The sequence below is a fragment of the Pomacea canaliculata genome, linkage group LG14, assembly GCF_003073045.1.
Source record: "Pomacea canaliculata isolate SZHN2017 linkage group LG14, ASM307304v1, whole genome shotgun sequence".
In the NCBI taxonomy this organism is placed as follows: domain Eukaryota; kingdom Metazoa; phylum Mollusca; class Gastropoda; order Architaenioglossa; family Ampullariidae; genus Pomacea; species Pomacea canaliculata.
Window position 1 is genome coordinate 19,237,618 of NC_037603.1, and position 20,916 is coordinate 19,258,533.

General features: G+C 38.1%; 2 protein-coding genes and 1 long non-coding RNA gene across 4 annotated transcripts; all 3 read left to right on the forward strand.

The window, feature by feature from the left end:
- Positions 1–2,276: 2,276 nt before the first annotated feature.
- On the forward strand, positions 2,277–3,713 carry LOC112554915. Its single transcript, XR_003097346.1, has 3 exons — positions 2,277–2,313; positions 2,555–2,629; positions 3,504–3,713. It is a non-coding gene; the product is annotated as an uncharacterized LOC112554915 (long non-coding RNA).
- Positions 3,714–3,822: 109 nt separating this feature from the next.
- Positions 3,823–6,893, forward strand: LOC112554895. Its single transcript, XM_025222972.1, has 6 exons — positions 3,823–4,005; positions 4,368–4,388; positions 4,637–4,728; positions 4,948–5,006; positions 5,133–5,299; positions 5,779–6,893. The coding sequence occupies exons 3-6, from the start codon at positions 4,672–4,674 to the stop codon at positions 6,183–6,185; spliced, it is 690 nt and encodes a 229-aa protein (XP_025078757.1). The 5' UTR covers positions 3,823–4,005; positions 4,368–4,388; positions 4,637–4,671; the 3' UTR covers positions 6,186–6,893.
- Positions 6,894–15,102: 8,209 nt separating this feature from the next.
- LOC112554897 lies at positions 15,103–19,537 on the forward strand. Of its 2 annotated transcripts, none has more exons than XM_025222974.1 (10): positions 15,103–15,277; positions 15,608–15,702; positions 15,935–15,980; positions 16,469–16,570; positions 16,965–17,189; positions 17,629–17,748; positions 18,372–18,392; positions 18,602–18,693; positions 19,038–19,097; positions 19,399–19,537. In XM_025222974.1, exons 2-9 carry the CDS (start codon positions 15,664–15,666, stop codon positions 19,068–19,070), a joined length of 678 nt encoding a protein of 225 aa, XP_025078759.1. In that variant the 5' UTR covers positions 15,103–15,277; positions 15,608–15,663; the 3' UTR covers positions 19,071–19,097; positions 19,399–19,537. The 2 variants fall into 2 exon arrangements, with proteins under 2 accessions (XP_025078759.1, XP_025078758.1); XM_025222973.1 differs by having other exon boundaries at positions 15,104–15,277; positions 17,626–17,748.
- The last annotated feature ends 1,379 nt before the right edge of the window (positions 19,538–20,916 follow it).

Consider the following 20,916-nt stretch of genomic DNA (forward strand, 5'->3'; position numbering starts at 1 on the left):
CCAATGTAAGCAATGAACTCATCCGTCAATGAGCTGCCATTCTAAATACAAAGCTAAACATTTAAGGTCAAACTAATCATTCAGTGAGACAAAAACATGATATTCAAATTAAATATGAAGGAAGGAAAGAGATATAGAAAACCTCACTTTGGAAGTTCAGTCCAAAAAAAAAAAATACAAATTCATGAAAAATTAGAAGCTTTAATTTACAAAAACCAAGGTAAAATAAAGTGCATAAAACGGTGAGTTCACCTGATTGTTATTGTTCTGAGGAATTCCAGACATTCATGTTGTGTCACTAAATAATGTTGATGTGACACTTTTACTGTTCATCGTTATCAACGTCATCAACGACAAAGCGAGTGGCTGTCGTAGACAATTATCTCTAGTGTTTCCGCCTCGATCTCGAAACGCTTGGCCGCACCCCGCAAGCGCAGAGGATGACGTCACGCGTACCCGTACACGTCGCGGATACAGAACTCTCGAGCAGCATCGTGAAGTATCTCGCGCGGAGTATTCACTGGAGAATTCAGATCATCCAGGGGAGCGGTGAACCTCTGGTGGACCTCTCTGAAACGTTTTGTTTGGATTTGTTCCTTGATGTTTTTTGATGATGATGATGATGATGATGATGATTATGATGATTATGATGATTATGATTATGATTATTATTATGATTATTATGATTATGATTATGATTATGATTATTAAAAATACGCATTCAGAAACCCATGAGGGAACTAGGCAATTTAATGATTGCTTAAAATAACAAACGGGTGGTTAACCTCTCACGCGGTGTAAATCATGCCTCTACCACCCACCCACCCTTATCAGTACTACTTTAATGTCGCTGACATCACGCTGGTCAAGTGTCCATTGTCAAGTGTCGCCGTTGTTTAGTAATTCCTCTTCCGGGTATGTCTGTGGCTTCACTAGTTCACCATGTCAGCAAAGAAGCAAATCATTTCTTTTTTTCTTTCTCTCTTGAGGACAGAGCGACTGTTTCTATTGTCTATGAGCTGCAGTGCTCAGAGTATTTATTTACACTAACACCAGGATCGTGTAACACACCCCTTTCCTCCTCTTGTCGTGTCTTCCTTTGCACTCTTTCCTGCAGAATTCTGTTAATCATCCGATATCATGGAATGCACCTACCATTACATGACTATTTTTCTCTCGTTGTGTCTTTGTTATTTAGATTCTGGCCAGTCGATAAAACAAAATAGTTTTAAGGATTACGCGCCCTATTTTTAATTACACATTATCGTTAATGAAATAATTTCTCTTTACAAAATTCTTTTAATCCCGTTGATTCTTCATTTTTTCAAGTTCTTTTTTATTTTTATTATTATGTTTGTTATTGTTATTATTAGTTATTGTTATTATTGTTATTATTAAATACATATTACAATAATATACACATATTTAATGTCACTTAATTTAAAAAATGTAATGTGTAAACAAAAATATTTCGCTCTATTTCTTTCAGTATAAATGTTGTCACTGTTATTAATGTGATCACTAACCCACAGGGAGCAGGCAACATTACTCTTCCTGGTTGTTCTAGTCATATGGAGTGTTATATTGCACGATTGTACTGATTCAAGACACTTTTATTACATCCTGGTGCAGAATGAAGCTTGCCCAGCAGGTGGACTTACCTGTTGCCAGTGATCTCAGGATCGAGAAAGAAAAGTGAAAGGTAGGTCTGGGCATTGACACTTGAGGTTTACATATACACGCCTACCCCTCTGTAGATATGCTGTGTGTTTGACTGTTTTCAACATCTAGAAGCAATATTTTTGCATCGTGTTTTTTCTAAGTTTGTTTATTTGCTTCCTCTGTGTTTTCTATCAGCAACTATCTGTAAAATAACAGTGAGACCTGAAAACACCATGAGCGACAAGACAGCAACATCCACAACTGGATTGCCAGTAAGTGATATATATTTTATCTTCCACAAAACTATTTCCTTTCTAACCAAGATAGCTGCAGGTGCGATGGAGTAAAAGACAGAAAATACAACTGCTAAAGTTTTAAAAAACATCAATTTAATGGCTTAAAAATCTTTAGTCCGAGTAAGGTTTAATATATTTTAACTTCTTGAAAATTTGTAATATAAATGTTTATAGAAATAAATATATACACTAAAATTATATAAAGTATAACTATTAAAATATATTATTACACTAAATATATCATAAAATATATTTAAAATATAATTAATATTAAATATATTAAAAATACTAACATTTTTTAAATTACAGATTGAACTTAATCTTGATAATTACAAAGGTGCATCATGCCAAGGAGGTATGTTTTTTTCTCCGTTGAAAAGTGCATGTGTGAATGGTTGAGGGGCTTTGTAATAATGCTATGAAAAAAAAAAGAAAAAGAAAGAAAAAAGAAAGAAAAAAGAAAGAAAAAAGAAAGAAAGAGAGAAATTTATAACGCCAAAAGTAAGAATCTAGGTCCACATACAGTTTTAATGGTGAAGTAGTTAGCTGACAACAAGACACTCTGAAAGTTACAAATGTGCTTGTTCTGCTTCCAGAGAATAAAGAAGTAAGATTTAAAATACTGCATCCAATCATCAATGCAATATCCAACTGGAGTTCCCCTTCCAGTAGTAAGTTTGATAGTTTTTGTAAAGCTTTCATAAAGATTATGAGAATATAGTGTGTGATAAGGACCCAGTCTATTTATAGAAAAATCATAAAGACAAACAGCGTTGCCAGAGTGATGTCCCCTCTCCTGACAGGCTTTCGGAGCTCAGTGCGCTCGCGGACAAGATGGTAGAGATGATGCTGTTTGTTTACAGTGAAAGAGAGGCTAATACTGTGACCGCCACACGTCTGTCTCTTCTAGTTTAATAAAAAGTTCAATTTCGAGTTTTGTCATTGACTACCATCTGGAATGACATCGTTGTCAAAATTTAAATAGTGTAGTAGGTTAGTTTTATATGGTTATACTGGTTTTAAAACGTAAAATTCAAGATACTTCACGACGAAAAGCACAAACCACACGTAGGTACCTATAACCAGAGAAGTAGTCCTGCAAAATTTGGACTGTGATCTTAAAAATGGTGTGAAATTGTAAAATCAGAATCTCCCCTTTCACACAAACACACTCACACACACACACTCATAACGTTGCGCTCTGCTTATTCTTAATGTATAAGATAACACTTTATTTATCCCAGAGGGCAATTCGATGCAGCTCGATATAAAAGCACTAAATAATACCACAACCTATTCACACCCACCAAACAGACTCACACATTCATGTTTCAGACAGCTGCATTCATTTGCACACAGGAACATTCAAAAGTCAAACAAACTGAAACAACGGAAACCTCAGTCTGTGGTCCTGCATATAAGTACAAATAAAGTTAGAAAAAGTATCCCACAGGACATGCACATACACAGTTTCAATATATATATGCGCGCAAACTTGTGACTGTTTTATTGTTGCCCCAAACATTTTCTGTTGTTTCCTTTTAGACTCTGCATCAACACGTCATCTGACAATAAGCAACAGAAGCGTTTCCAGTAAAGGAAGCAATCATTTTCATAAAGGTATGAATATTTAGCATTTTGACAGTGGTTTGAAAAATTGAGTATGCTGGAAAAGACAGCTAACCCATTTTCATTTTACTGGAAAAACCTTTTCTATCTGCTAAAAATTATAGTAATAATGAGCAGAAAATATGGTAATGAGTATCAACAGTATCAAGCAACTACTTGACGACCACACTTTAATTACAAATGTTTATCCCAAGTATAGAACTTGAACATTACATGTAAGTAATTTATTCTAATGACAGCAGTAAGTTAAGAATTAATTATAATTATTACTATGATAAAGTGGACATTTTGTTTTCAGTTAAAGTCCATAGTAATCCGTTGTTGAAAAGAAATCTCTTGATACTGTTTGGTGTGATTGTCGCCATTCTCGCCATCGTGGGCCTGGTTGTTTTTGCTGCTATTTACTCCTCAAAAGAAGGTAAAAGAAAACTATATTCATTATTTTTTATGCTGAATATATATAGTACTTACTTTTGAATTCAGAAACTTAGAAATTAATGGCTTAAAGGCTAAAGAAAAATGTGGCCGATATATATATACAGAATGAATTTTTAACTCTTGAAAATGTCATCACACTCATTTTCACACCTACTTCAATTACAAAGAAGCTTTTTATTTTTGTTTTTTTTTTCTTCTTCTTTCTTTTTCTTCTTAATCCTCCAGAACTTTTTTGATTTTCGTCTTTTTTTTTTGCATTCTTTAGAATGATTCTTTTTCTGTCCCTTCCTTCTTTTTTCTCCCTGTTTATTAACACACTTCACTGACCATTTGATATTGCAGACAGGATACATGCATTCTCAGGTAAGGAAAAATTATTAGATTATTTAACTGGTAATAAAAACTACAATATAAAAACTACAATTAACCTTGTTATTTACTGTTATTCAATCAAATGATGATAATTATAATCTTAGAGACCTTAATAATAAACTTGCCACAAAATATTTTCTGAAATCAACTTTAAGATGTTATATGCAGAATAATTATGTTAGTTAACCTTTTTAGAATAATTTTTGTAATCTTCTTTTTACTTTTTATTATCTGTGCAGGACAATTCGAGGTGATCGAAACTTTTAACTCGAAGATGGCGGAGTCAGATTCAAAAGAGTTCCAAGGCTTCCAAAAAAGATTTTGTGCCAACGTAAGAATATAATGAGAAATGAAATGATGATGATGATGATGATGATGATGATGATGATGATGATGAAGGTCTTAAGATCATTTGCTTGGTAGAAATAAAGCGGTCTAGAAGAAGAAGAAGATGGCAGATGCATAAGTCAATCCATCAATGTAGGACATGATTATATAGAAGAGTTTTTTTTAAAAAAAGAGTTAATGTTTGTTTCCATTTTATACACAGATTGAGTCTGTTCTGATTAGCAGTGTCAGCGCCATACTCTGCGAAATAAACAATTTGAGGTAAGCATCATCATCATCATCATCATCATCATTATCATCATCATCATCGTCGTCGTCGTCGTTTCCTCATCATCATTGTCTTCGTCGTCGTTTTTGTTGTTTTAACTTCAGAGTGTGTCCTTTCAGCCCCGGCTCCATTATAGTGAACTTCAGTTTAGCGATCAAACCACAAGATTCCGTGAGTATTAATGAAACACACCAGCTACTTACCAGTCTCCTTCACGGCCCTCAGGTTGGAGTGATGGCGGTCGATCCTTCAAGAACCCACCTTGCAGCAAATTTGACCAGAAACGGTGAGTGCAAATGACACCATTGTGAGAATAAGAGAATAAATTCTACAACTGTTCTTCTGATTTTCGCATACCTCGACTCATTCACAGCCTAAAATAAATAAGTATTCCGCTTTTAAATGCACAGATAGCTCTAAGAACAATTGTCATCCCAACAAAAACAAATAACCTTAACAAATAATTATGCCAAAGCACTAGAAAACAAGTAAAAATATATTTACTATGCAAATAATTTTTCTCAAATTTTATTGTATTTAGGAATAGTATTTGCAAGGCAGAGAAAAATTTCAAGCCAGCCCGAGTCGTGAACTCTGACAAATATCCTGGCTTGATCTTTACGATTAGATTGGTCTTTACGGTTTCCTTCATATTACAAACATGTTACAATACTCCATTAGTTTTCCACATATGTTAAAAAAATACATAGACATATCAGTACTCCAAGAAGTAGTCAATGGGTGAGACAAGGGGTGATTTTGCAGTGACAGGCGACAGTTTTAAGACATCGAAGCCTTCCAGCTGCTCATCTGATTCCCTACCCATCATGCATCTGCCGTACACCTACCCGGACTACTGCGGAGACTATCAGGTGTGCATACAGGGCAAAGTAGTGATGAAGAAATGTCCTGAAGGAGAGGAGTTTGCCTTCACTTCATCGGATGCCACTGTGATCTGTACCCCGCCCTCCAATGCCACCTACTGCGGGAAGAAAAGAGAAGAAACGATTGGAAACTGCAGTGCGGCACCAACCACAGCATCGTCAGCAGTTAAGTTAAGAAAGAGAGAAAGAAAGAAAGGACCGAAAAAAAAAACAATAAAGAATCTGTTCAGCTGGACAATTATTATTGAAGATGTAGCTATTGGACACATTGGTAATCAAATATTCTAGGATGTGTTTTAGAAGACCTTGTGACTGAAAGTAAAGGGAAATAAAAGAAGTGACAAACACCACAACAACAGCTGTATCTCTTGATGATGTCGCTGTTATTTTCTTTTTATAGATTGGCTACCTGTGTACACGTGTCCAAGCACGGAGAACATCTACCTCCCTGCTGTTGACACCTACCCACACCACTGTGGGAAGTATCAGGAATGTGTGGATGGAAGGAGTGTAGACAGGAAGTGCGCTGACGGAGCTCACTATGTGTATGGACGAACAAGGGAATCTTGCAGGCATCCTCATGATCCAGAAACTTTTTGTAACAAAATGAAAACCTTTTTTAATGTCACAGAGTAAACCACAAATGTCAGGTGGGATGTGTTGTTAGCAAAAAGTGGGTGTGTGTATATATATGTGTGTTTGTGTGTCTGTGTGTGTCTGAGAGAGATAGCATGAAAGTTTTTGCACTTGCATACACTGTCAGGAACAGAAAGACTTTTGTTGAAGGTGGACTAAACAGCACCAGAGGCAAAACCTAAACAGGTGCCACATGTATAAAAAATTATGTGAGTCCCGATGCAAGATGTGAACCGAGGACTTTAAATTCTCACTGCAGTGGTGACGCGGGCGTTGTACTACCACAGCACTGGACCGTCCTGTCTTCTACGATTCTTATTTTGTTTAATGTGTGTAGCTCTAAAGATTAATACTGTTAATCATCCTCCTTCTCCTCCTCCTCTTCCTCCTCCTCCTCATCATTTACTTTGTGTTTGAGTAGTGTTTGTTGTAGAAGTCAGGGTGTCTCTTCTATACGAATATATTTATGGTTGTTTATGATTTAGTCTAACTATGGTTTATTTAAAACACTCTCAGCAAATTTTTTATGGAAAGGCCTGATATAAATCCTCATTATTATTATTTCAATGACAATCACAAATAAATTCACTACTAGATTATAGAGTGTTGCTTTTTATGTCAAGTATTAAGTCCTCTTACATAAATAAATAACTGTGATTATCTGCTTATTTCTATTCTTGTGTTGGTATTGTAATTTATTTCTCTATTATTTGGTTCATGCACATTAGGGTAGAAAATATGAGGATCTTGTGGATGGTAAAATAATAAAAAAAATTGTGTGCATTTATGTCCTTATTTTGATTGTAAAACGTATGCATGTCTGAGTTCTTTATAATGTTCCTCACTCTCACTCCTCCATAGACTAAAACTAGGAATAAATACTATATAAAAATAAATTCACATTCTTTTCACATAGCTTTCCACAATTGTCATGTGATAACTTAAAGTTTTCTTGAGCGTTGCTGTGGGAGGGAGCACAGTAGCCTCGGGACCTTCCGAGCTGAGATTGTCTCCCTTAACTCTTCTGGACTTTCCTTTGTCAGACTGTAGGTCTGTGTGTGTGTGTGAGAGAGAGAGAGAATGAGAGTGTGTGAGAGAGAGAGAGAGAAAAAAAAGAGTGTTCGTGAGAGAATGAGAAAGTGTGAGAGAGAGAACGAGAGAATGTGTGAGAGAGAAAATGAGTGTTAGTGAGAGAGAGAGAGAGTGAGAAGTGTGTGAGGAAGAATGAGAGAGTGTGCGAGAGAGAAAATGAGAGTGAGAGAGAATGAGAGAGCATGTGAGAGAAAGAATGAGAGAGTGTGTGAGAGAAAGAATGAGTGTGTGTGTGCGCGCTAGTAATTTTTTCCAAGTGACTTTGTGAAGAAGGTTAGAAACTCAGAAGCCAAGCACACCTTCCATCATCTCAGCAAGATCTACGTGCAGTATAACGGCTCTGAACACAATAAACTGTCAGACGACTTCAACCGATAGATGCAAAAACAAATTTAAAAAAAATAGCATGAGGAGAAAACATGTCCGATTTTTTTTTTTTTTTTTTTTTTTTTTGAGGGAGGAATAAGAAAAAAAATTCAACAGTGCATGCACCACTTGACATTTTATAGGTGAGAGGTGTAACGTCTCACCTGTCGTAAATTATGATCTCACCTTCTCCACCTCTTGTACCTCGTCAGCTCTACCTGCAAGTCGTTGACATCACCATGGTCAAGTGTCGCTGTCCTCTAACAACTTCTCTTCCGGGTACGTCTCAAGGTAACAAACTTTCGATGCACTCAGCAGAATGCAAGTCATCTATCTCTGTCTCGCTCTATCTCAGTCTCTCTGTCTTGCTTGACTGAACCCGTGCTTCTCCGAGCGACTACCTGCGGTGTGTCAGGTATTCAGTTACAGTAAAACCAGGCTCGTGTGTCTCATCCCTTTTCTCTTCTTGTCATGTCTTCCTTTACACTCTTTCCTTCAGAAAGCTGTTAATCATCCGATATCGTTGAATGCGCCAACCGTCACACTCGTACTTCTCAGTGTGTTGCCTTTTGTTGTAGTTGTGGCTGTGGATCAAGTGGCAGTGCTTCGTGTCCACGAACATTTTAAGTCGGGATCCTGATAGATGAGCATGTCTGACACCTGTGTTCTCGTCTGTATTACAACAGCAAACTTGTTGTAAGGAGTGAACTACATGTCATCCTTGATGTTGTGTCCAAGTCAAGACACTACAAGATGCTGCCAGTTGTTTATAAATTTGGATTTGTTTGTCAACACGTGCAGATCAGATGGGTACAGATAGTAGTGCAGATATTTAAATCATTAATATATTGTTTGTATGTAGAGTATCTTTCCTTGACACCAACGGAAGGCCAAGAGAATTTACACACTCTTACATGCATAGACAAACGTGCAGGAGGACGCACCATTCTATTTTATGATAGATATCAAATGCATCTTAACACACACACCGAGTCAGAAAGAAAGATAGAAGGAGAGGTATGGAAAAAAAAAGGGAACGAACTGAAGAAGAGGTTTTATATTCAAAGATCGGCTGGACCTGAACCCACAACATCAGTTTTCAATAGTTGCGACACAGCAAGTGCACGTCCTTACATTTTGGGGCCGGATGTCCGTCATTCTGCATATGAGGGCTAGTCACGTGACCCAGCTCATATACATTCGTTTTTGTATACGGTCTCACAAAAAGTTCTTGGTATCTGACTGCGAAACTACGCCGAGCGCTTGGATTTCTTGTGATTCTTGTCACAAGGAGACAATGGCGGGGTTCGCAGTCATCCACGTGAACATTCAGGGTTCGAATTCTTCTCACCGCAGTAACGTACCACACGGGAATATCTTCAGAACAACCACACCTCCTGACGACTATAAATCTGACATCTTATCACATTCTCACGTACACACACCCCACCCAGTGCTTTCCATGTCTGGAGTAGTCTTCCAAGTAGTCATTTACAAAAGCATTCGTCGAGTGTTACTAACTAAAGCTCACACTAAGGGTCTGAGGAGGGGATTCCCCTTAGCTTTCTGGTATTGCTACCCCTCCTGTGAAAAATACCCTTAGACTTCGTCACCCGCCTAAAATAATCCATCTTGTTACAAGCTGGGTATTAAGGTGGGACTCCAGCAATCACTTGATGACTTGATTATTAACTTGTTCTTCTCTCGTCACATGAGTGCATGGTCAGTAAATCTGCACCGTGTCTTATCAGCACCTTGGTCTATGAGCAGGATGTCACCTGAGAGAGCAACGACCCCAATTCCATTAGTTAAAAGAAAAGAAGATTTGTATTTTTATTTGTTTGTAAAGTGCAGTGAGCTTGCCTTTGGCTGGAGAACCTCGTCATTAAAGTCATCTTGTTATTGTTGTTGTTGAAAATAACTTTTAAAATAAATTGCAACTAGGTTCAAGATTGGATTTGGCAAGACAATTTTTGCCACCACCCGTATCACCCATCCCATCACAGCCACAGCCAGAAATCACTCAACCGGAAACGAACGTTGCTGACGTCATTGGCCTCTCAGTCGACATCACGTGGTGTCACCTGGGTTTCCCCGGTTCAGAGAAACGTCTAAGATGTCTTTGATCTTACATGATCGCGGATGTTCTGAGCATAATCGAGTGGTGAGGTCACGTGACAGGAGGTCAAGCAAGTCATGTAGACTCAAGCACATGGAGTAACCACAGACATGGAGTGTCCTGGCTGCCAAAGCTCCTCGGTGGCAGGTTGACTGAAGAGAATTTTATTGCGATTGTCAGGTGGGGACCAGTCTGTGTGCACTCCCTGAGCGATACCTTATCAGTTGTTAATGTGGTTTAAATTGTTAAAAAAAACACGGATGTTTGCAGTAAGTGGCATTGAAATTACACCGTTTATTATGCCAGTGATAAATGTTGTCCAGATACTTCTCTATCTCTCTCTACCTTCCAGCTTACTGACAGCAGACCCTGGGTGCATGGACTTAATGCACACTGAGATAATATGCTTCCTTTAATTTCTTTGCACCCTTTCAGATTTGTTCATTTGTTCATTCACTCATTTCTTTGAACACATTTTTTTCTTCCTTTCTGTTATTATATCTTATTTTTCATATTAATATTTATTTATTTATTTTTATTTATTTTGTACTCGTCAAAATGTGTGACAATAATTATACATAACCTCATTAAAACATGTAATCTGTCAACTTATTTCTCTGTGAGTGGTGGTATCTGTTTTATTATTATAATATATTTGTCTGTCTATTGATACATTTAATTAACCTCAATCCATTATTTCTCTTTTGTAGACTTTTTGAGCTCAAATTTTTATCAGGAATGTTTGAACTTCTGTATTCTTTTAATTGAGTATACAAACTTGTCAGTAACAAAAGATTTGTTTCTTGTTGATACTCCTGAATTAGCTGTAGTTTTTTGGTATAAACTATTCATAAACATATTCATAAACCTTCATAAACAATTTTTTTCTGTACAGAGAATCTTTTATTTGCTGGAATTTTTTTTAACAACAACAAAAAAAAGGTTACTTCGTGCACAGTCTAACACAGTCTGAAGCCCAGACAAGAGGTCAGATGACGGTAAAAAAAAAACGAACAGGATGTAGGTGCGATGGTGTGATTGAATGAAGTTTAACTCAAGCGAACAAAACCAATCAGAACCGTCCTGGTTTACGCCCATCCCGGGTATAATGACAGTCAGCTACTTCCTGGGTTGACTTTTATACTCGATACGCTCGACTGATTCCATCGTCAAGCTGCTGGCGTCATCACAACTGACGCACAGGTAAAGATGGCGACAGCAGGCAGCAGGTAGGAAGGCGTCTGACATTGCGACAAGTCACGGGTTGGTCATACTTTCCCACCCGGTGAACATAATCAGGGTTGGGCGTGTGTATACACTGGCTCGAGCCAACATGAATTGAGAGGTAAAGCTGACGAAAAAAAGACACATGCTTAAAATTATTTTGAGTCGAAAGTGTGAGGTAAGCTCGACACGGTCTTGATTGCGTCGGAGGTCAGGAGGTCAACCAGAATCTGGTAGCAGAAATAGGGGATGGTAATTGAGGAAACGAGCTAATTAACTGTTATTGCAAGACCGATATTCTGACAAGCATTATAAAATGCTTTAAAATAATTCTAGCAAAAATACTCACTCACTCAGACACACTCACTTACCCACCCACCCACTTACCCACCCGGAATGACATTAAAAGTGTTATAAATTTGAAAAAAAACTTATAATACATTCCTCTATAATAAAAATTTGATTCAGTTTTCCTTAACAAAGAAACTGTACACCTTCAGAAAGTTTTTAATAGCTTCAAGCACGTGACCGATTGAATTATATATTTAGACATCAGAGTGATGTCTGCAGTCGCAGCCCGTAGAATTCCCTGAAAAGAAGAAAGGTCCACGCCCACGATATTTCTGACACTTCCTGTTCGAACCTCAGCCAGTGACAACTTGACTGTTGCAAAATTTGTCACAGTGTTTGCTGGCTTATCTCTCAACCGCCAGACAGACACACCTGAGGTCCTTGTAGTTCTGTCACACTGAGGGAGTCATAGAGACTGTAGGGCTGGCGTATAGGTAACTATGACTTTGTCTTTGTCGGGTACTTAACTTACAGTCACATCAAATGGAGACGTTTGTTTTGTAAAGAATAGCAACTTTGTTGGTTTAATAAGGAAGATTAGCCCTGGTCTCTCTGAGTAGCAATAATTAATCCATGAATAAGAGAGGTTTCTGAGTGAACTTGTTATAACCGTACTGCTTCGTGCAAAAATAAAATTATTGCAATTAAGAGGAAGAAGGCTATGTTGAAGGGTGTATCAAACATAGTATGTTAATTAAGCAATTTAAGTACTACAAGATGCAAAAATTATTTTAAAGGATTGTTAAAGTTTGGTTCCTCAACGAATTCAAAAGCTCAATGAAGTCTTCACGGCCTGTCTGTCTGGACGTCCATGACGAAGGGATAATAAAATGTCTCTGTGGGATTCATAAATTAAACGCTGAATAATTCCGACTTGTAATTTGCATATTATAAATTTTAATGTCTGCAGACGAGATACAAACCTGCACTCAAGTGTTTTCTGATTTATATTTTCAGTGACATGAAATCAGTTTTGAAGATAGTCCCTACTAAAAAAAAAAAAAAAGTAATTGCTCTTCCTTGACTTACATGATATATAATGCACTCATAAACATCGGGTACTACATGTCTCAAATGGTTATATTTCATCAGTTCCTCGCTCTTGATGAATACTGCGAGTAGGAAAACTCACTGACTCACTGACTCACACTCATTTACTCGAAAAAAAAAAATTAATCCAAACACTTAACTCCTGACAGGGATCGAAACTTACAAACGTAATTTACAAATCTTTATTATTTTTATTTTGTTAGTTTCCTCTTGCTTGAAAGTCAGGAAAAGTTGTTTTTAAACATGCCATACAAGTGGCTTGCCATGGAAACGATCAAAGATGCGCTTTAAAAAACAATTTTAAAATTCTATAAATTTTGACTGTTGTAAGTTCTAAATTCTTTCTGAACTAGTCAAGTGAAAGAAAGGTCTACATTTGACTGCTTGAAAATCGGTAGAAACAACTCAGTTATTATTTTTTGTTTTGTTTTGTAAAAAGGACTTCAGGAAAAAAGTTAAACAGTGTAACTACTAGTCTTTTTTCTAAAGTGGACTTTAAAATGTTTAGATAGATAAAAAGAGAAATTTAGCCAAATTTCAAGTTTGTCTCACGTGTCAAATATAAAGTTAAATTTATGTGTTCGATGGTAAATATATTAATTTCCTTTCAATTTCTTTTGCAAAACTATTTGATAGACTGCGCATAAATATATTACTAAAAAAATTTCTTTGCAGACATCTACGCAGTTGGATGTTCAATGAAATTATCTTGAGGTTCAGTTAGTTACATAGAGGTTCAGAGTTCACTAGCTTCATGACTATTGCCATCTCTGGTGTATCCAGCGCTAATATTTAGCCAAAGGGTGTTGGTGTATCCTGTAAGGTGGCCAGGGTGGTGGTAGTCAATTCTCATTGAATTCTAATTCAAAGTGTGTTCGCCCATATTAGGAATTTTCCGGCTGTTTGTCTTGTCTAGAAAAGAGCAAAACTTTGGGTGCTAGGAAATTCCATAGCCATGAGCATGCTTTTGTTTGTAAGGCGGATGAACACTGTTTGTGGTGGTATGCGATATGTCCGTTTAAATAGTCTGGTGCTATGGGTTCCCAGTCACTTAATCCCCAGACACTTCATCCCCGACACTTCATCCCCGACACTTCATCCCCGAGACATTTAATCCCTAAGCACTTCATCCCCAGGACACTTCATCCTAAACTAAATTCTTAACTATAAAATTATGAAGTCAGCGAAAAATTTTATTGAAATTATTAATTAATCATACTTAATTGAATTCAAATAATTCAAATTCAAATCATGCTATTAACTTCAACGTCATTTGAACATCTACAACATTAGTTAAAATTCATATAAGCAAGTAAAATGTAATCTTCACAATATGATATGAAAATTGTTCTTGAGTGTTCGCGAGGTAATTGCTGTTATCAATATGAAAGTACTAATGATCGAGGTACAGAAGACGATCCATTGACTCATATCTCTCAACAATGTTGCTAATTCTCCTGGCTAACTCGGCGTATTTCTTCTTTGCACGTTTCTCTGTGCCGGCGCATGATTGTAGAACAGACGCCTTGTGTAGCTGGTAGACCATCAAGGAATTCGAAGAATCGACGATGTCTTCCTCACTACATAGGCCAGTGCTGGAGACATCTGACCATCCACGTAACTCGGTCTTCGTCATAGTCACTTCTCATCCAGTTCAGAGACTTTGCGTAACAGCCCGTTACTTTACATGACTGAAACTTCTCTCTAAAAGCGGTCATCGCAGCTTTCTCAAAGTCTGTTACTATTGTCTGGAGCTGCATTAGCACTAGCTCTCTAACTGCACCCAACAATCATTATAGGGTTGCTCTTGATTTGTCCTGAAGAGGAAGTGTCGGGGATTAAATGTCTCGGGGATGAAGTGTCTCGGGATGAAGTGTCGGGGATGAAGTGTCGGATGAAGTGTCTGGGGATTAAATGTCTCGGGATGAAGTGTCGGGGATGAAGTGTCGGGGATGAGTGTCTGGGGATTAAGTGACCGGACACCGGTGCTATGCACCCGACATTCTCTAGTTTCCTTAATTTTGGGTAGAATAAGAACAATAATGAAATCACTCATTGTCTATGTGTCAAAATGTACAATATTTCTACATCATTTTTTTTAAACGGCGCTCACTCACTCACTCACTCACTCACTCACTCACTCACTCACTCACTCACTCACTCACTCACTCACTCACTCACTCACTCACTCACTCACTCACTCACTCACTCACTCACTCACTCACTCACTCATCACTCACTCACTCACTCACTCACTCCTCACTCACTCTTTTCCTTCTTCCATCCCTTTTCATCTTGTCAATATGAATTTTTTTTGATTCCTCATTTCCATGTTTTTATTCTTCCTTCTCATATTCTGAGCAAGATTTACATGAAACTATAACCTGACACTTTCAAACATCTAATAAATAAATAAAACTTTACAACAGGACGAAGAGTGGCCTGTGTTGTTGTCCAGTAACGAGATGAAGGTGACTGCCAGCACCCAGTGACAAGGCGACACCTGTCTTCCTGCTTGCCTTTGTTGTCACACCGCCGCCAGGTGAGTGTCGAGGCGCCGAGCGCTCAGTCGTCAGTTCACTGGGTGTTGTCGAGTGAACAGCAGGTGATAGCAGGTTGGTCTCTCACTTGTCTCTGCTGCATGGGGACACAGGTGCTAGTGAGAGACTTTGGTCATCGGCTGCATGCAACAGTGAGCACCATCAAACCGTTGATGTGTACATGCGTTTGCTCGCGTGCATGGACCAACGAACGCGCGTGTGTAGTGTGTGTGAAGATATGTGTATAGCTGAGTGTTTATGCGTTGTAGCTGTATATTTATTTTAATTATCTATGTGTGGATGTCTGATCGTTACTTTCTGTTATCTTTCAGTATTTCACTCTAAAACTTCCGGTGAAATCAATGATGAGGAACTGACTGTGACCATCATGGGGGACGGCGCATGGATCTCCTCTAAGTTTTTTAAAGTAAGTAACTTTTGACTTCCATTATAAAATCAGAATAATGTCTTTTTTAATGAAGACTCAAATGTACCACTGATGAAAACAGAGAAACAGGAGGATGTCCTACTCTGATAGTCAAGCTGTGTGAGCCTGAAGTGAAAAAAAATTAAATATATATATATATGTGTAACATATGAAATTCCATTTTTTAAATTTATTGCATCTCAAACCAAACTATTTCTTTTTTTTATTACAGACTGCATTTAACTCACGGGATTACTACGGTTGGTTCTGGCGTAGAGGTATGTATATTTTCTGTGTCTGCATACCTTAGATTATTATTGTATACATATATAAATATACATGCACACAGGGTGGGCCACCCTATAACACATTCAGACGACAGACGAGGGAACTATTTTGAAATGCCCCACCCTGTGTGTTTGTGATTATCAGTCAGTATGGGTGTCGCTCTCAGGAGTGTAGGTGTGAATAGTGATTGTAGAGGGTTGTCTGGTCCAACAGGTGTGAATGTGATTCTTGTAGGTTGTGGATGTTGTGCTGTGTGGTTCAAATCCTTGGCTTCTTTAATATCTGGTACTAATTGTCTTCTGGGATAAAGTCGTGTATTATTTTATATACATTTGTGTATGATTATGCAGAAAGGTCAACATAGGAGAAATAAATTCAGATTGAGACAAACTTGTCGTGATAATGGTTTCTTATGGTAAAATGTTATTCCCACAAAAGCAAACAAATGTACCCACTAACTCCTGTATTTTTCTCTCAGGCTACACAAGCTCTACCCTTGCTCTTCAATCAGATTGTCAACATGAAGAAATCTTAGCTGTCTCTAATGGTAGTGATTTGTCTTCAAGTACAAACTCTAGAGGTATGTGACTGTTCCTACTTTGTAAGTCACTATGGTGATGTAAATAGCGGGCAATAATAAGAAACTATGTCTATATGTGTTGTTTATTCTGTTTATTTTGTCTGTTTGCCTCTCTTCATTGTGAAATTTGAAGATGTAAATAATGGATATTGCCAGGAGACATTCACACCACCAACTACTTCCACAAAGCCGTCACTCAACCAGCTAGTTGAGGACACCAAAGAATTTTATCAAAAGAAGGAAAATATTTTTACTTTTATCTTCAATGTTTTTTTAACACATAATGTTGTCTTTATTACATATTTACACTATTAAACATTGTGAAACCAAGAGAAGATAATTACCGACAAGACAACCAGCATGTCAGATCAAAAACATTTCTGTTCTCTTCCAGACCAATATCTTACAATATATGACCCAAGCGATTCTGGTGAGTCTTCAAGCATTACAACTAGTGATTCTACACATTCAGTATCTTCGGACTTTACAAGGATTTCAATTAGTGATTCTATACGTTCTGTACCTTTGGACTCTACAAGTATTACAACTAGTGATTGTACAAGTTCTCTACCTTCGGACTCTACAAGCCTGAATTCTATCATCGGTGATCCGACAAAAGGTAAATAATTAACGAGCCTACAAGCGAGGTTCCAAATGGTTTGGACATATTATTTCATTTGCATGAAAATTTGAGACTAGGAACTCAAAATCCGTATTCTTAGATGGGCAAAGACGGGCTTTAAAACTCATTAAAAATAATGAACCCTAGTAGCCCTTTAAGCACTCCATTGACATCGCCGATTGGATTGATCTTTATATACCAAACTTTAGATATACCTTGGCAAACTGTGATCCAGAGGGGAGCCTATATATTAGGTTCACCATAGAACGCAATGAAAACTGTTAGGAAATGGCGGGGAAATGGAGAGATGGTTAGAAAAAAAAACTTGTCTTTAAAACTGCAGCAATAAAATATATCTGGGTTTGAATCATAGAAAACAATAAAACAGAATCCATGCACTTAGCTTTGGTAATGAAAATGCCTTTTTTTTCAGTAGACTGCCTTGGTAAACGGGAAAAGCGACGGTTGACACGCAGAGTGTTGATACTGCTTGTGGTGGTCATTGTGTGTGTCGGCATCGCCGGCGCCATTGCTGCAGCCGTTCTCTTCACGAGAGGTAAGGACAACTTATCGAAGTTCTTCATGTACAAAGATGTTGCTGAATACATGGAAAATTGTATAGGAACAGACACAATGGGACGTACATACCTGACTGATCCACTCACCCACCCACTCGCTCACCCACCCACTCACCCACCCACTCACCCACTCATCCACCCACTCACCCACTCACCCACCCACTCACCCACCCATTCACCCACTCACCCATTCATCCACTCACTCACCCATTCATCCACTCACACACTGACTCAAATTTATCTCTCAACCCTATTTATCATTCTGAGCGCTACTGTGTGTAAATGAATAGTCAGAATGTAGGTCTGAGTGGGGATTGTGTGGGGCTGGCTGCTCTGGCAGGTATGAATGTGTTATTATGTTGTTATGTCAAACTGCACTTGACATTCGCCTCCGATAAACTGAGCAACACACTCGACTAACTGTCGCTTGTGTATCTGTTGTGCGAGCTCATGCTCATTCTCTGCATAGATGTGTATGCGTGTGTGTTTGCTTGTGCATACTTCTGTGTGTGTGAGAGACGGAGACAGAGGGAGAGATCCAAGGTATGTTTCTCTGTTTTTCACTTCATTATTACATCTTTCTGACCTTATTATGTTTCAGACGAGGTTCAGACATTTTCAGGTAAGCGAAAACCATTTTACAATTTGTATATTTTTTATTTATTTTCTAAAGTCTGTCATACTGAGACTTCCGTTAGCGTTAATTTTATACAATACGTGTAAACAACTATATTTAAGGTTTAAAATAATAATAATAAACACTTTCCGAAACACACATCTATAATATTTACTTTTCCGATATTCTTATACGATTCTATTTTTTTTTTTCAGGGATAGTTAGGGTCAACGAGACTTTTCACGAGTCCATGGCTCAGAATGATTCGGATACCTTTCAAAGTTTCGGAGACAGATTTTGTTTCAATGTAAGTAGTTTGTGTGTGTATTCTTTATCTGTGTTTTTGTTTGTTTCACAAATACTTCTTAGTGTATGTGTTTGTTGAATAGTGTACATTAAAGGTTTGAGAGAAAATTTTGTGTGTATTCAGTTGTTTTGTGTGTTGAGTGAATTTGGCTTTTACTAATACCTTTTACTTATTGGTTTAATTTCAGTCAAAGCTTCTAAATAAATTTTAAATTCATTGTATTCAGACTGATTTAACTTGATCATAAAGAAAAAAATGTTTGTACTCGTGTTGACCTTTAAAGAAGTGGTGTTAAGGTTTTTGACACTTCAAACCTTAGATGTTGTTTGTTTATTTCTGTGCAGGTTGTTTCGTTTCTCGCTGGACAATTTCGGTGAAATGCGCTGTCAGGTCAACAGTTTGAGGTGAGTGTTGCTGTCTGTTAGTGCAACTATTCACAAGTCAATCACTGAACCACAACCTACTACTGGTTATTAATGATATCTAAATTTTATGCTTAAAAGAATACATGTCTAAGAGTAGTCAAAAGATAGAGAAAGAAAGAGATTGAACAAGGAAGTAAAAAAAGGACAGACACATCAAAGAAAGGAAAAACAAAGAAAAAAAGAAAGAAACAAAGAAGAAGAAGAATGCTGCCAGGTGTTTGGCTTTTCAACATGTATCGTTGATGTATCGGTGTTTCACTCTGTTGTGTTTTATTCTCAGTTCGGGGTCTATTATCGTCAACTTCACCCTGGAGGTCTCGACCAGGAGTAACACCAGTGAGATGCAGCGCCACCTTACGGAAATATTTAACGTCTCTCGGTTGGGAGTGATGGCCATCTTTCCTGAGAGCAATAGATTTTACTGCGCAGAAAACTCCACCCGTAATGGTGAGTTGAACTCACTCATCAAGTGTGTGTGTGATATTTATATATATGCCGTGTGTGAGATCGGTTTGTATGTAAAGTTTGGGAAACCTGTGTTCTGAGAAAGAGAGAGATGGGAGAGGAGAGAAGGGCTGAGAGAAATACAGAGAACGGTGATAAAGTGAGCTGTGTTTATCTACCAGAGTTTACACTACATCCGGTGAAACCTTCCAACTGCTCCTCCTCCTCCAGCCTGCCCATCCTGCCTCTGAGCTACACGTATCCCCATCACTGTGGAGAGTTCCAGGTGTGCTACAATCGCACGTTCGCGCTGAAGAATTGTCCAGAAGGACAGGAATTCGCCTACCTGTCGTTAGATCACGTGACGATTTGTGCCTCGCCTTCAGATGTCCTCACCCACTGCGAAAGGGAGAGACGAAGACATCAAACGACAGCTACAACGACTACCGGGATGAATAGGACAACATCATCGGTACAAACGACGACATCAAACACACCATCGGCATCAGCGACAAGAGAAGATTATACAACAAACTCCACGTCACACATGTCATCACCTGGACAATCTCTTACATCGTCTACAACGTTGCCTTCATCATCAGGACAAGATAATTTAACATCTGTAGCAACAAATGTTCCATCTACAGCACTGTCAACATCACCATCCTCTCCAGAGAGGGGTAACTCAACACACGGATCGTCATTCATATCCACAACAACAGAATCTTTGACAGGACAAGTCACTTCAACAGAGATAACAACATCAATGATATCTACAGCATCTTCAACTGTAACCGTAGCAACTTCGATGCCATCTCCAGGATCGTCAACATCACCATCAACTCCAGAGGAGGAGGATAACGCAGCACACGGATCGTCCTTCACATCCGCAACAACAGAAACTTTGACAGGGAAAGTTAATTCAACAGCTACAACAACATCGATGATATCTACACCATCGTCAACTGTAGGTAATTCAACACACGTAGAAACTTCCATGTCTTCTTCAGGATCATCATCACTGTTAACATCACCATCAACTCCAGAGGAAGAAAACTCAACACACGGAGCGTCCTTCACATCCGCAACAACAGAATCTTTGACAGGACAAGTTACATCAACAGCTATAACAACAGGATCATCAACATCACCATCAACTACAAAGAAAGATAATTTAACAGGTGTAACATCATTTCCGCCAACAACAACACAATCTTTGCCACCCACAGCGTCCGTTCTACCCACAAGGGAAGTTAATTCAACAGAGATAACAACATCGATGATATCTACAGCATCGTCAACTGTAGGTAACTCAACACACGTAGAAACTTCCATGTCATCTCCAGGATCATCA

What these genes read in the sequence shown, in the direction of transcription:
- LOC112554897 (XM_025222973.1), top strand. Translation starts at nt 15,664, where the DNA reads ATGGGGGACGGCGCATGGATCTCCTCTAAGTTTTTTAAA. An exon ending in CATCGGTGATCCGACAAAAG is followed by an intron (nt 17,190 to 17,625) that starts GTAAATAATTAA and finishes CTTTTTTTTCAG; the next exon opens with TAGACTGCCTTGGTAAACGG. An exon ending in CGAGGTTCAGACATTTTCAG is followed by an intron (nt 18,393 to 18,601) that starts GTAAGCGAAAAC and finishes TTTTTTTTTCAG; the next exon opens with GGATAGTTAGGGTCAACGAG.
- LOC112554895 (XM_025222972.1), top strand. Translation starts at nt 4,672, where the DNA reads ATGGCGGAGTCAGATTCAAAAGAGTTCCAAGGCTTCCAAAAAAGATTT. An exon ending in TGCGAAATAAACAATTTGAG is followed by an intron (nt 5,007 to 5,132) that starts GTAAGCATCATC and finishes GTGTCCTTTCAG; the next exon opens with CCCCGGCTCCATTATAGTGA. An exon ending in AGCAAATTTGACCAGAAACG is followed by an intron (nt 5,300 to 5,778) that starts GTGAGTGCAAAT and finishes GTGATTTTGCAG; the next exon opens with TGACAGGCGACAGTTTTAAG.